At 43.9% G+C, this 16049-nt stretch overlaps 1 protein-coding gene across 2 annotated transcripts in view; it reads left to right on the top strand.

The window, feature by feature from the left end:
* Positions 1 to 1784: 1784 nt before the first annotated feature.
* The window catches only part of TGIF1 (TGFB induced factor homeobox 1), a 32534-nt gene continuing 18269 nt past the window's right edge, over positions 1785 to 16049 (top strand). The window contains exons 1-2 of one of the 2 annotated variants that reach the window (XM_088469804.1): positions 1787 to 1857; positions 10600 to 10634. Coding sequence is in view for 1 of the 2 variants with exons in the window: in XM_088469801.1 (XP_088325927.1) it covers positions 1794 to 1857 (64 nt within the window). In the remaining variant the exon portion in view is untranslated. Of the gene's footprint in view, positions 1858 to 10599; positions 10635 to 16049 lie in introns of both variants that reach the window. The other variant, XM_088469801.1, reaches the window with a different exon arrangement.

Below are 16049 nucleotides of genomic sequence, written 5' to 3' on the forward strand. Positions count from 1 at the left end.
TTAAACTATTTGGGGTACTTAAGTTGATACAATTGCCTCTAATTAGCGTCTTTGCACAAGTAGTGAAGTATAGCATTAAGCAGTTTTTTGGGGAGAAAATAAGTAGTCCTGTCAAATTTGGGGTACTTGAAAATGAGTGCAAGCATATTTAAAAATCGATAAAGTGAAGTTCTAAAAAAAACTTAAAAAACGCACCTTAAGCAAACACCTGCAATAAAAAAAAAACATACTTGCAGACCCCCAAAAAGTCTATTTTGCTACTTTTTATGTTTGTACCCCCCCATGCACTTTTTCACCCCCAAATTCAAACTTCTTTTTAGGGGTGTTCCTTACTTATTTTTAAAGGCTTTTTTGACGCAGTTATCCTTTGGTGGACTGTTCCAAGGGTTCTGAGCGGTTTCCCCACCTAAATAAAATGTACTTCTGTTCTCCTGCTATTCAGAGATGAATCTTTTTTGCCTATTACATTGCACTGCATTGCGTTTTCTGCGTACGCGAAAAGCGGATGGAATTGAATACGGAGATAAGTTTCCACCTGGCGAAGTCGCAATCGGCAATACTTTTTCGTGGATCTCGGCTTTTCGCTTCTAATTGAATACAGGCCTAAGGAGCTGTGTGCATATGGATTTTTAATTTTTAAGTGCATGAGGTGCATATATATATATATATTTATATATTTCACTTGTATGTATTGCAAACTGCCTGAAAAAGTGTTGCCAGTTTTAATGAATACAGAGAGGAATGTTGCTTGCACCAACAATAGAACATTCTTTGTGCAAGGAGCCTGAAGAGCAAGGCACTTTGGCTTTCCAACGGCACCAGGAACAACTTTCCTCAAAGGATAAAACAATCTTGTGCAGTTTGAGGTTGAAAATCCACTGGAGAAACATATCTCTCTTGTAATTGTCATGTAGCCACCTTCAGTACAGAATATCTAATGCCGAATTATGCAGACAGAAATCTGACATTTTCAGCACACAGCGCCTAAAATACTTTGAGAAAACAAAGCAGACCACCATATTTTACAGAGAACACAAGGGCAGTGACTCTGTTCTGACAGGGCTGTTGGGAAATGTCCTTTTTAAAAAATTGTACTTATTTGTATTTTTGCTGAACTAGCAAAAAATAGAACTACTACTTACTAAATAAGCTGTAAGTCAGGTTAAGGAAACAGAATGTCATATGTGCTGCAAAATAAAGTTGGTTTGTGTATTTGGATTGAAATAACCTGAGATGTTAGTTTTAGAAAGTAAAATACTTTTAAAGTATAATTCTGCCAAACTGTAAAACACCCTTCTGCTGACGCCTGTATTTCATAGTTAGTCCAGACTGCAGTGTGGGAGGCTGAAAACCACATTTCTCCAAAACACTACACTACCCAGGAGTATACTAGGAGTAATCCTGTTGTTTCTAATGGGGGTTTACAAAATCATATGTAGCCCTCCAAAGTTTTTCCTTTCGTTATAATACACTATATCTGAGTTAAGATATCCAACTTTGGTGGAACTGCAAGTCCCAGCATGTCCTGCAAGCCATCAGACAGCAAGCACTGCCTTAGTTCATAAAGAGTATTTTAAACTCTCTGGGATTTCACTAGGTATTAATTTTTTTTTTATTTACTTTGTGTTATATTATACGGTTACATTGAGTGTTTGCTTGACAGTATATCTTGCAAATCATTCATGGATGATGTCATTTTAAACACGTGATTTTCTTTCAGCTCTGTTCCTATCAGCTTGTTCTTGCTGGATGAGTCACCGAAACAATCATTCACTGAACACACAGCTGCAAGCATGGAACTGACAGCAACGAAAGTTACTTTCTCAAGAGACCAACTGATCAACACAAAAACCACAGGTAACTTTTCCTGCCAGCCATTCACAATGTATAGATATAACTAACAGGGGTAAATGTCAGAGAAGGTGCAGCTTCGAAAAATATAAATACAACAGTTACAGTGTCAAATGCAGGTTTTCTGGAGGGGTTTTTCCAAATGCTTGTTTTTAGAGCGAGTGTGGCCAATCCATGAAAAGGGCATAACTAGCATTTAATATGCATCATACAAAGTGTATTGTGTGTCCTTCCAGCATAAACAGGACCATGGATCACAGTAAGCCATTAACTGTGGCAGTTGGGCCATCCTACCTGCGCTGTATGGTTTTATTTCACATGTGAGCACCATTCCAGAGCATTGGAGCAAATCCGGGAGTCTGGGGGAGCAGCAAAAGAATCTAGCACTGCCCAGAACATATATGTATATATTGGTCTTGTTATGCACTGAATAGTGTATTATTATATGGTATTAATAATTAACCCTATTGATGGTGTATAACAGTGCACCACTAACAGTTTTCCAGGTCTCCTAGTTGGTGCACAGGTGTATTTATTACTGACTGACACATGTTAAACGATCCACAGGTGGTGCTAATTATTTCATTTGTGAAACTGAGAAGGACATGCAGCACTAGTAACATTCTATTATATTACAGTCCGTATTTTGGAATATTTCCATACCATAATGAAATATTTTGGGAATGGGACCCAAATCTAAACACATAATGCATTTATGTATTATATACACCTGATACACACAGCCTGCAGGTCATTTTATACCATATTTTTAATAATTTTGTACTTCCAAAAAAGTGTGTGTACATACATGAAATTCATTTATGTTTCATATACACCTTATACACACAGCCTGAAGGTTATTTTATACTGTATTTTAATAATTTTGTGCTTTAAACAAAGTTTGTGTACATTGAACCTTCAGAAAGCAAAGGTTTCACTATCTCAGTCATGCTAAAAATATTCCGTATTTCGTAATATTTGGATATGGGAGACTCAACCTGTACTATTTCTACTGTAGACGTGGGGAGGGGGGTCTCCAGGCAACCGGAAGGCGTTTGCCTATGAGTTACTGTAAGCATTACTGTGGTGCTTATTGTCAATTCCTCTAATACCTGCTTGTACCATAGCATAATAATCTGGTAATATCCATCACCATATAGCTGCCAGTCATGCAATTCTTGTCTTAGGGTCTGATCCACAATCAAACGCTATACTGATATTCGCATAAATGGGCAATGTTTTTCTTCTGCGCATGTGTCGCATCTCGCATGTGAGCTGATTTTGTTCATGCAGTCGTAGAACAAATGTAGATGAATGGTATCAGAAATGTAAAGGGTGTTTCTGATGTGTCTTATGCATGTCGCTGAAAGCAGTTGCATAGAAAGATGCTGAACCACTTACTTAGGTGGTCGTTCTCAGATGCAGAAACTGTACCTGCCATAGGACTTTTGCAAGTTTCGAAGTTGCAACCGATGGTGCATCTAAAACATCTTTAAAACAACAGGTACAACCCACCAGCTTGTACAATAAAAAGAACTGCTAAAGCAAACAGAAAAACATAATATATGCACGAGCAAATGAAGAAGGTTCCTATCAGTAGTGCTTTTGCAATCAGCCAATTATGGAGCTGACCCCAAGTTGCACGCAGCCATGGAATTCTGTTTTACTGACTTTGTAGTTGCAGGCAGCCATGCAGGGTCATCATCATGGGGGGGACCGCTGGGACTGGAGTCCCAGGCCCGTATAGAGAGGGGTATACGTCTGCAATACCGCTGCCGGCCTGCCTCCAGCTCCTACTGCCAGCGCTGTGCTGCAAAGCCTGCAGCCCTGCAATAAAGTTTTTTTTTTCTTTGGAGAACGGCGCCACTTGTAGAGAGAGGAGCCGTGGCATGTGAGGAGCAACAAGAAGTAACAGGTAAGTGTGGCGCTGTCTGTCTGGCTGGAGCCTTACTGGAGTCAAGAGTCGGATAGGGCTAGAGGTGTCAAAGATTTTACAAAAAATTTTGTGTAAAGGGTTTTGCGGGGAGGGAGGGGGCTGCCAGTCAGACTGCCTATTTTGTCACTCCCGGGCCCCCACCATTTTCTGATGACAGTCATGGAAGACTATTTTACTGACTCCAAGTTGCGGGCAGCCATAGAAGGCTGTTTTATTGACTCTTTAGTTGTGGGCAGCCATGAAAGGCTGTTTTACTATGCTATGTGACATATGATATCATGCCTACCCTGGGCTACGTCTAAGCCACCTGGAAGAGCCCACTGTTGCCCTGGCCAGGCTACAAGGACACAGCACTGTGCGCACTATGAGGTGGTGCCCCTGTGTGTTGGAATAGGCCTCAAGCTGAGCCTGGCGAGATCTGTTCAACTGATGTGGAGGTTCATGCATGTGCAAGCAGAAGCCAGTGTAGTCCATTGATTTTACCTGGCAGTTGCAACCATCAACACTTGCAGTTCCTGTCCCCAAATGCCCTATTTCACAGATCCAGCCAAGTTGAGTCTAACTCATAATAAAATGGGCATACACAGAAATGGTAAGTTGCTTCTGCACATGCGCTGTATATAAAAACTCAACATTTGTGTCCGTGTGGCATCTGCCTCTATAACTGGTACACTAGAGCAGGTGACTATCATCATAGTTATCAGTAACGGCTTGGATATGCTTACATATGCATTTTTGTGCTGGTCTCCGTTTATTTGCAATTACGTGAACACAAACGTATAGTTATAACGCCCCTACCTGCTCTAATCCTGCCGCTCCAGTCCCGAGCAGATGTGTCAGACACGAAAACCTTCACAACTGCTTACACATACTGCTGGTTTTCTGGGTATGTGCAAAGCAAATGTACTTATTTTGATCTATGCAAATTAGTGTAAGTCTCACTTTGCATCAGTGCTTAAAGGTGTTTACAGCTTCAGAGGTACCCGTGCCTATGGCGGGGGGACCCCATGCCACCTGTGCTCCCTGCTATATTACCACCAGACCTGACTGATAATGCCTAGGGCTGGTAATGGAAATTTCAGGAGGGATGGGCATGATTTTGTCCCCCAAATTCTTAGACTCAAGAGCAAGTGCTTTGGGAAACCAACAGTGAACTGATCCTACAGTCGTTTTTTAAAACCTTGATGAAAAGACGCCAGAATGTCAGTGATGTGTGGGTTCATAACATGCCGCATATTGCCAGCAACTTAAATCTGGAGTCTTACACTCCTCTCATTGTCTTTGATTAACCTTTAGGATAAAAATGTACTGTGCAGCAAATGACAGCTGCTAACATCAAGACCTGGGGGGGGGGCTTTGATAAATACCCCCCTAAACCCTGCACTCTGTGGTAAGTTTGAGGTTCATTCAATTACTTGCTGAACGCAGCTCAGACCAAAATTTAAAAATGACATACTGTCCTTTAGTGGAGCTGGTTAACTGGGGATGACCGCAGGGAAGTGCTCCTTTGTTGATGGCTTTTGGGGTTATACCCTGAATTTAAAAAAACTTTTGTTTCACTATTCAAAAAATTAATTCACTGATAATCCTTGGTGTGTGCTGTTGTGAGTGCATCCAGGATGAGACACAGTTTTATCTCTTCATGGGCAATCACTGCACACAGAAAGAGGCCTTATACACCAAATTGGGGTCAGCTTGCCCTAAATCCCCTGGGGGCACACCTAGCGCATCCAAAACTTTAGACTTTCTCAAGCCATCCACCCCTGAAACGGCCTTTGCATTATCACATACAGCTGCCATTATGAGCAGATAAATTTCCCAACATTCCCAGCAGTCACGACAAAGGTTGTAACTAGAGATGTGCGCCGACCCCCATGTTTTGGTTTTGGATCTGGATTGGTTTTTACCAAAACATCACCTCTGTGTTTTGTTTTCGTGTTTTGGATCTGGATTTTTTCTTAAAAAATCATAAAAACAGCTAAAATCGCATAAAATGGGCCTGTTTTTGTTCCTACAGTATAAATAACCTCAATAACATTTATTTCCAGTAATTTCCAATTGATTTTGACCACCTCACAATATTATTTTCTTCATCTAGTTAAGGCCAAAAGGTTGCATCCAGCTAGCTGGCTGACTAAGCTAAGTGACACAGTGGGCGGCACTAACATGTGGCAGTTCAGCTTCTAATTTCCAACACATATACAGTGTGGGTTGGATACACCAATAGTGCACTTACTGTGACAGCAGTGTCGGCAGAGCGGGGTTGCTGACAGGGTCCTCATCAGTACATGGAATGGCGGTGCTGGCAGTACCCTCAGTGAAGGGTACTGGTGATGTCGGCAGTGCAGGTGTGCCAGCGGTGTCTTTAGTGCAGGTTTACTGGCTGTGTCGGCAGTCCGGGGGTGCCGGCAGTGTCTTAGTGCAGGTTTGCTGGCTGTGTCAGAAGTGCGGGGGTGCCAGCGGTGTCTTTAGTGCAGGTTTGCTGGCTGTGTCGGCAGTGCGGGGGTGCCAGCGGTGTCTTAGTGCAGGTTTGCTGGCTGTGTCAGAAGTGCGGGGGTGCCAGCGGTGTCTTTAGTGCAGGTTTGCTGGCTGTGTCGGCAGTGCGGGGGTGCCAACGGTGTCTTTAGTGCAGGTTTGCTGGCTGTGTCAGAAGTGCGGGGGTGCCAGCGGTGTCTTTAGTGCAGGTTTGCTGGCTGTGTCGGCAGTGCGGGGGTGCCAACGGTGTCTTTAGTGCAGGTTTGCTGGCTGTGTCAGAAGTGCGGGGGTGCCAGCGGTGTCTTTAGTGCAGGTTTGCTGGCTGTGTCGGCAGTGCGGGGGTGCCAGCGGTGTCTTAGTGCAGGTTTGCTGGCTGTGTCGGCAGTCCGGGGATGCCAGTGGTGTCTTAGTGCAGGTTTGCTGGCTGTGTCGGCAGTGTGGGAGTGCCAGCGGTGTCTTAGTGCAGGTTTGCTGACTGTGTCGGCAGTGTGGCGGTGTCAGTGGTGTCTTTAGTGCGTTTGCTGGCTGTGTCGGCAGTGTGGGGGTGCCAGCGGTGTCTTTAGTGCGTTTGCTGGCTGTGTTGGCAGTGCGGGGGTGTCAGCGGTGTCTTAGTGCAGGTTTGCTGGCTGGTGCAGCAGTGCGAGGGTGCCAGCTGTGTCTTAGTGCAGGTTTGCTGGCTATGTCGGCAGTGCCAGCGGTGTCCCCATTGCAGGTTTGCTGAACGTGTCGGCAGTGCAGGGTTGTTCTTAATGCAGGGTGCTGGCGGTGTCGGCTGAGCGGGGGTGCCAGCAGTGTCCTCAGTGCAGGTTTGCTGACTGTGTCGGCAGTGCAGGGGTGCTGGTGGTGTCCTCAGTGTGGGAGTGTGGGGGTCGTTGACTGTGTCCTCAGTACGTTGGGCAGCAGTGCAGGAGTGTCGGCAGTGGTGGTGTCGGCAGCGGGGGATGCTGCCAGTGAAGGTGTCGACAGCGGGGGGTGCCAGTGGCGCGGGGGATGATGGGTGCCATCTTCTTTTCTTTTTTTGTGCTGTTTTCAATGGGCTTAACGCTGATTGGCTGAGAGCCGTGACAGACGGCTCTCTCAGCCAATCAGCGTTAAGCCTGCTGAAAACAAAACCTCGCGACTCGACAGAGTGGTCGCAAGGTTTTTCCTCGGGTCAGGGATCCGGGGCAGGCAGGGAGATCCGAGCTTTGCTTGGATCGCCCCGAATTTCACAAATTCGGGTGGGTTTGGATCTCTTAGATCCAAACCCTCTCATCTCTAGATGTAACTATCATGAAATGCGGACAGTTGAAAAATGACAGGAGCTGATTGGCTGGTACCTTATCACCGATCACTTGAATCTCCTAACACAGCTTAGTAAATAGACCCCTTAGTGACCTGTACTATCCTGGGTGCCTCCTATTGTTTTTATCTTTACATAGCGTACACTGGAGGAACCAGTCTAGTTGGGATGTATTAGTATGCCTCACTGTGAACAGGGTGCAATTTCCCTGTATGTGCCATATGGAGATACTCTGGGGAACGCAAACTTGTGGGTATCCATCTATTGTGTTTAGGATACTTCAGCATACAGGTAGATCTACAATCTTCACCTTTTAATTGTTTACCGGAGCAAAAAAACAATAACACAAAAGTTCTTTTATACTTAAAAGAACAAAATACACAGTGCGTAAAGCCATACAGAGCAGAATGCAGAGCCCTGCATATGTTTTCCATGCTGCTGAGAATGTAAAGTGATCCTTTTTCAAAGATCAAATTACTCTGCATTCCTCCATGTGGTAGAGTGACATAACTGCTGCATGAAGACTTGTTTGTGTTTCCAATTGTCCTCAATTCCTCTCAGCAGAGCTCCATGCATTCAAAGGTTTACCATATAATAGTGTCATTAAAATGCATTCACCTATTTGTTTACATGACAGAGTTTTCTGGGTGATGTTAATTAAAATTATACCCATGTAAAATCACAGGTTTCAAAAATAAACAATCACAAAAGACATTTGCAAATGAGGCTGGTTTAAATTAACCCCTTGGAAGAGAGCCATATCCTTCTAAACATCGTTACCAATAGCTACAGCTTTATGAGAGGCCGCTGTTCTGAAGGCCTGCAAAGATTTAACAAAAAAAAAAATGAGCCAGCACTGGTTAAGTTTAAAAATAGTTTACCTGTTGCAAGTCAACAAGGGGTTTTACAGATGTGCCGTCCAAGACTGAGGTCATGGGGGGTCATTTTAAGTGGTTTTAGAAACCAATTTGTTTTCCTTTTTGTGTGAATGTTTGATTTACCATGTAGATGGAGAATGTAAAGAGGTTGACAGGTTTGTACCGCCCTAAGCCATCAATTACCATAGAGCTAAATGTTCTGGATTTCTATAAAGATTGTGTAAACAGAATATTACATATATGTATACAACTAGGTTGGCTTTGCCTTCTAAATTATTGCTGGTATAAAAATACAGACTAGCAAGCCAGAATTGCACCAATGCCATCTCACAGGTCCATAGGTTCAAGTTTTTTCTATGTACATTGTATTTGTTTACTTTGTGTTACTTAACTTTAGGGGCCACAAAAATTCATTTTTAATTATGTGTATGTGCCTTCCTTTTTTGTGGTTATGTATATATACGTTACACCTGGGCTGGGAACCTAAGATAAGTATAATGTGAGGGGGAGGGGTGGCTACAGTTACCCTATTTATTCATTTGTGTGTACACATACAGATATATAAAATGTACACGCAAGAAAAAAATTAATAAAATACAAAACAAAAATGTACTTTCTGAAAAAGTGCTCATTAAGTGATTTTTAATATTTTCTTACGTCATATTCCAAACTGGCGGAAAAGAGCCCATTGTGAACCTTGCAGATTTATTTGTTTTTGAACCTTGAACCTTATTCCGATATGTGAGTTCACACACAAAATGTGGCATTGATAAGATCGTGAGAAAATGATGAGCGTGCTATTTTGGAACACAGAGTGAGGAAATGTTGAAAACTGCTTTTCTGGAGGAACCCATAGTCCAAAATCATGCCATGGGTACGGCCTGCAAGCTAAAGCATTTTTTCAGCCGTTTTTTTCATGCAGAAAAACCCCTAAAAATGTGCCATGCCGATATGTTTGTCTATAGTGCAATTTATATATTTTGCCTGTCCTGGCAATTTGAATATAACGGGGCAATAATGAAAAGCAAAAGAAAGAGACAAATACAAAGTGGTTGGGGCAGAGTGGGATATACGACTGTTTCCATATTGATAACGTATGCACAGCCAATGCCTAGAATAAGCATTGCTTATTTGTTCACATCTAGCCAGGCTTGCCGACATTTAGCTCCTTCCTTCCGGGAGGGAGCTGTCAGGCTTACACTGCTGGGGGTGTGACGCGGTGAAAGGGGGCGGGGCCCGGCCGGTGATGCGCCATTGGGGGCAGAGCATGGGGGATTGCCTGCGTGATCGTGGCTCCGCCCCCTCTTCACATTAATGGCATTGTGCAGCTGGGGGCGGAGCCACAATGACGCGATTCAGCGCGAATTACGTCACCGGCCCACCGCTGCCGGGGATTATACTTACAACCAAGGGGGGGTGCGGACACGTCGCCGGGGGCCAGGAGACTTGCCTGCCTTTCCGGGGGGGGGCGGGAGCGGCACCTGATTTTTGGGAGGCTCCTGGCCAAATAGGGAGGGTAGGCAAGTATGCATCTAGCGCTTGCGCCGTCTTACGCTCATACAGGCGGAACAAGGAGGGAAGGGATGGGCCAGTGTAGAAGTGTTCACACAAATGCAGCTGAATCTGACTAGGGGAGATGTACTAAGCTCTTGAAAGTGATAAATTGGGAAGTGATAAACTACCAACCAACCAACTTCTAACTCATTTTTCAAACACAGCCTGTAACTCAAACTACTAGTCATTCAGCTCCTAATTGTTATCACTCTACAAAGCTTAGTACATCTCCCGTTGGGACGAATATACACATATATGCCAGTCACAAGTTTTATTTATTATGGCTGGTGCAAGATCCATACTGATATGATGACCATGCTTGTGTGTGTCTGGCTGCCGGCCGGGAGAGTAGATCAGTATGGGAGACCCATGCCGAATAGTACTAATGAATGAATAAATAAATAACAATAGCTTGCACTCCCACCTCAAAAACGATAAATAAAACGTTGACTCCAACAGCGCTCTTATCATAAAGTGGTATGGGCAAATTAAGGCAGATGCACTCACTGAATTACATTGTTGGAAAGTCATTAATAATAGTAGACCACCCAGCCTTTAGTAGCGTTGCGGCTTTGCAAGGACATGTTGTTGTAGTCCTTAAGTTATTTTATTTTTACTCACAGATTTCAGTAAAGAAGAGGATTCACTCAGGATTTAGGTGAGTAATAAAGTGGCAAACAAGGTTGTCGGGGGGGAGATTTTTAATAAAGTGTTCTTTTTCCCATGGTCTGTGTGTTTATTTTTTTCCAGTGTGCTACAGGTCCCAGAGGGCCATGGATGCCAGGATATGTGTGGTGAGGTCAATGGTTGGGGAGGCTCTGGCTAGTATCATTGCCAGATTTACTGCATACACCAAACCATATACAGGCCATATCCTCTGCAAGAAACACAGTAATGGGCAGCAATCATGGCCCTGTAGGCGGACAGTCCTAAGATGAAATTACCAAAGAGGTAACACAGGGCTCACAGTACAAAGGCACACAGATGTTTACCCCCACTCTATCTCCCAGCCTCTAGCAGATGATGCCGAGTCTAGGCTGGAGGGGAGGAAAAATAGGGAAGACGGAGAGTGGGTACAGAGCCAAGGAGTGTGAGAGGATGGAATCAGATAGTGGGTAGATAACAGAACCCTAGAGGCCCTAAAACTGAGAGGGGTAAAGGGGAGAGGGAGTGGAGTCAGACTATGGAGTGTGAGGGCAGAGAGGGTCTGATTCAGAGCCGCTTGCAAAAAGCGTGCGCTCGCTCTGAATCAGGGCGTGTGCTTTTTTTTTTGTTGCGGCCTCTTGGCTGCTCGCATAGCTGTGGGTTACCACCCACAGCTTATGTGAGCGGCCATGATGATGGTCGCGATGGTCAAGATGGTCACATGTACTATAGTAACCACTCCTTCCACATGTACTATAACCACTCCTTCCACATGTACTATAATAACCACTCCTTCCACATGTACTATAATAACCACTCCTTCCACATGTACTATAACCACTCCTTCCACATGTACTGTAATAACCACTCCTTCCACATGTACTATAATAACCACTCCTTCCACATGTACTATAATAACCACTCCTTTCACATGTACTATAGTAACCACTCCTTTCACATGTACTATAACCACTCCTTCCACATGTACTATAATAACCACTCCTTCCACATGTACTGTAATAACCACTCCTTCCACATGTACTATAATAACCACTCCTTCCACATGTACTATAATAACCACTCCTTTCACATGTACTATAGTAACCACTCCTTTCACATGTACTATAACCACTCCTTCCACATGTACTATAGTAACCACTCCTTCCACATGTACTATAACCACTCCTTCCACATGTACTATAATAACCACTCCTTCCACATGTACTATAACCACTCCTTCCACATGTACTATAATAACCACTCCTTCCACATGTACTATCATAACCACTCCTTCCACATGTACTATCATAACCACTCCTTCCACATGTACTGTAATAACCACTCCTTCCACATGTACTATAATAACCACTCCTTCCACATGTACTATAATAACCACTCCTTCCACATATACTGTAATAACCACTCCTTCCACATGTACTGTAATAACCACTCCTTCCACATGTACTATAATAACCACTCCTTTCACATGTACTATAACCACTCCTTCCACATGTACTATAATAACCACTCCGTCCACATGTACTATAATAGCCACTCCTTCCACATGTACTGTAATAACCACTCCTTCCACATGTACTATAATAACCACTCCTTCCACATGTACTATAACCACTCCTTCCACATGTACTATAATAACCACTCCTTCCACATGTACTATAGTAATCACTCCTTCCACATGTACTATAGTAATCACTCCTTCCACATGTACTATAGTAATCACTCCTTCCACATGCACTATAGTAATCACTCCTTCCACATGTACTATAACCACTCCTTCCACATGTACTATAAAATACTACGACAGTAAGTTATGCAGTGCCAACAGGCTCTATATAGCTCATAGTTCTGAACTCATTTTTTTAACCATCCAGATTTGTAAAAAAAAGAAAATGATTCTTTTGATATGTATTGCTGCAAACACTAACTCCAGGGAAGTAATGCAAAACAGATCTGGCCAATTCCTGTTTGGGTTTTTGCGGTGTTACACTAACCACCAACCAGCTCTTTTCAGACTCTACTCCCAACACTGTCCTTTTGAATTAGTTTTGTCAGCACTAGTTCTGTGATTGCATTGTGGTTCAGTGGGCCTAGATCAATTGCAACTATGTACGCAGATTGGCCGATTGTTTAGTACTGTGCATGTGTATGCACCACACTACGCATGTGAGGAAATCGCACTGCGATTATGCATGGACATAGGAATCCATTGCAGAGTGACAGATGTATGTCAGGAATAATGCCATTTTAATAATATCCTTTATACTCGACTATAAGCCGACTTTTTCAGCACATTTTTTGTGCAGAAAAAGTACCCCCTCGGCTTATACTCGAGTGAAGTGTAGCGCTGACCGGACGGAGTTCGGTCAGCGCTACACAGCACAAACACACAGCCACCGGAGCCGGCAGCTGTGTGTTTGCTGTAATCAGCAGCCGCTGAGAGTCTGTCAGACTCTCATCGGCTGCTGCTGCTCCCACTGCGGGAGCCATCTTCCGGCTCCCGCAGTGGGTAATGGGAGAGACGTCATGAGTAATGACGTCTCTCCCATGCAAAGCGGCCGACGAAGGAGCTGTTAGCGGCGGGACCAGGAGCGGGAGTTTCAGGTAAGTGGTTTTTTTTTTTTATTCTTATTACCTTTCTCTATACTGGGGGGGGGGGGGGACTACCAGGGGGCAATTACTACAGGGGGCACTAAATGGGGTTATTACCACTGGGGGAACTACAAGGGGGGGATTACTACAGGGGGCACTAAAAGGGGGGATTACCACTGCGGATACTACCGGGGGGGGGGGATTACTACAGGGGGCACTAAAAGGGGTTATTACCACTGGGGGAACTACCAGAGGGGGATTACTACAGGGGGAACTACCAGGGGGGGATTACTACAGGGGGCACTACCAGGGGGGGATTACTACAGGGGGCACTAAAAGGGGGGATTACCACTGGGGGCACTACCAGGGGGTGATTACTACTGGAGGCACTGAAAGGGGGGATTACCACTGGGGGCACTACTAGGAGGGATTACTACTGGGGGCACAACCAGCTGCTGCCATTTCCCACCCTAGGCTTATACTCAAGTCAATAAGTTTTTCCATTTTTTTGTGGTAAAAGTAGGTACCTTGGCTTATATTCGGGTCGACTTATACTCGAGTATGTACGGTAACTATTATCAACTCCATTCTACCCTCACATGTTTTTGAACATTAGGGGATTATGGGGCCCATTTATCAAACTGCATTTAAGGTAAATTCCCCGAAAACACCTGTTTTCGGGGGTTTACCTCAAATACTAAGTATCCCCCGAATGTATGAAGGAGGGACCGCAGCAGGTATCTCCGATCCCTCCATTGCCGCCGGCAGCCGCCTCCCCCATAGGTTTCCATGGGGGATGCGATGCTGCCAAATGTATCAATATCGGGAATGCGAAGCCCCAGCTTCTGTTTGTGCACATATTTACATTACATTGACCATAAAGAATTTGATTTGGTGTTGGACCACCAACCTGAGGCACCCCTGCAAGTGTCCCGAGGCACCCCCAGGGTGCTGCAGCGCACAGTTTGGGAACCACTGAGCTAGAGGATTCACCTCTGGGGATTAACAGAGTGAGCCTCAGATAACAAGACATCACCTCCTAAACATTTACTTGACTCCTCCTCTCTCATATACAGGGTGAGGGAAATATTACATAATCATCCAAACATACAGTGCACATATGAAGATCCCTTTATCAAACTAACAGAAACACACACTATTTAGATTGCCAGCAATCAAAATACTATTATGAATAAACCAGCTCAGAGATACTTAATTTGGCATTTTCATACTCTAGTCTGCAGAATACTAATTTTACCTAGTGGCAGGTTATGAGAAACCATAGCTCTATATAATAACTTAAAACAATGACTTAAAGCATGCGCAGCAGCCCCGACTGCCCTCCGGAAACATCGCAGGGATGGGCTCCTTTTGGAGCCCGTCACCCTGCATGTCCTGGATAATACATCCAACCGATGCGATCAGGGGCGTTACTGGCATGCCCTGATCGCATTGCAAAAGCGATCCTTGATAAATGGGGCCCATAGACTAGAATTACTATACACACCTAAACAGCAGGGCGGATTGGTCATTGGCTTCCCTGGAAGATGTAACATAAATTTGGCAACAAAGGTTCATGTTGGACATAACAAATTACATACAAGTCCATGTGACACTCAAGCATGGTGATCTCTCATGCTGGTCTCCACACAGTCTGTTGGACACAGGCTATGGTCAGAGTGCTGTTCCTTGAGCTTTTAATCCAAAAGTGATCAAGCTACAAGCCTGGGGTGCTATGATGTTACTGTATGGCATCACCTTGATGCTCAATGTACTGTATGACATTCAATGGAATGCTGTCTGTCCTTTATGGTAGTCACTGGGATGCTGTCTGTGCTGTATGGTGATCATGGGATACAGTCTTTGCTGTATGGTGGTAACTAGGATGCTGTTTGTGCTGTATTGTCACTAGGATGCTCAATTTATTATGTGGCTGTGCCTGGAATGATTTCTGTACTTTATGGTGATAACCAAGCTGGTCTCTATACTTGTGGCAATGACTAAGATACTCTGTACTGTATGATGATCACTGGAATCAGGGGCGTAACATGACCTATGAGGGCCCAATAACAAAATTTCCAAAGCCCCCCCCCGTGCAAATTATTTAGCAGTTTATCCATTTTGATTGCAAATGATCTAATATTTGCACTATCTGCCTACTTAATTGACATGCAGGATTAAATGAAAGGTGATTAGCATACAGTAAGCATTATAAATGAAAATATATATTTTATAAAAAATATATAATCTCCCTAATCCTAAATGTTTGATATAACATTGTATATAAGAAGGCTATGATTCACTAATAAAACAGTTAGTGAGGAGAGATGGAGGCAGAGAACAGATGCCCTGCAGCAGCACTCAGAGACTGCCTGGGCCCCATAGCAGCCCCATTCACTGCACCTACTGTCTAAAATATGTTGCAAAATTGGACAGGTGTGTAGGCATATACTGGGTGTTGAATCTGCATCCAGATCTATAGTAGGATTGTGTCAACAGTTTGGTCTGGAGTTGGATCCTCAGAGGATTGGACAAGTGTGTATCCATCTTAAGTCATGCAGTGTCCTATCAGATTAATAATTTGCTTTATCCATTGTTTCTAAATTAAAAACTGCAGATAAAATGGAGGAAGGTGTCTGAAGGGGTAAAGACCTTACCTGAAGATGTTATTCAGATTCTTTTTCTGAAGATGTTGCTGTTCAGGACCGTATTGGAAGATATAATCCAAAATTCATATCCGTAGTCAGTATCCAAAGTTGCCTAAATAAAGCCGGAACTACTCAGAGTATCAATGAAGGACAAAATGTCAACACAAAAT

The sequence above is a fragment of the Taudactylus pleione genome, unplaced genomic scaffold (assembly GCF_031769625.1).
Source record: "Taudactylus pleione unplaced genomic scaffold, aTauple2 ptg000093l, whole genome shotgun sequence".
In the NCBI taxonomy this organism is placed as follows: domain Eukaryota; kingdom Metazoa; phylum Chordata; class Amphibia; order Anura; family Myobatrachidae; genus Taudactylus; species Taudactylus pleione.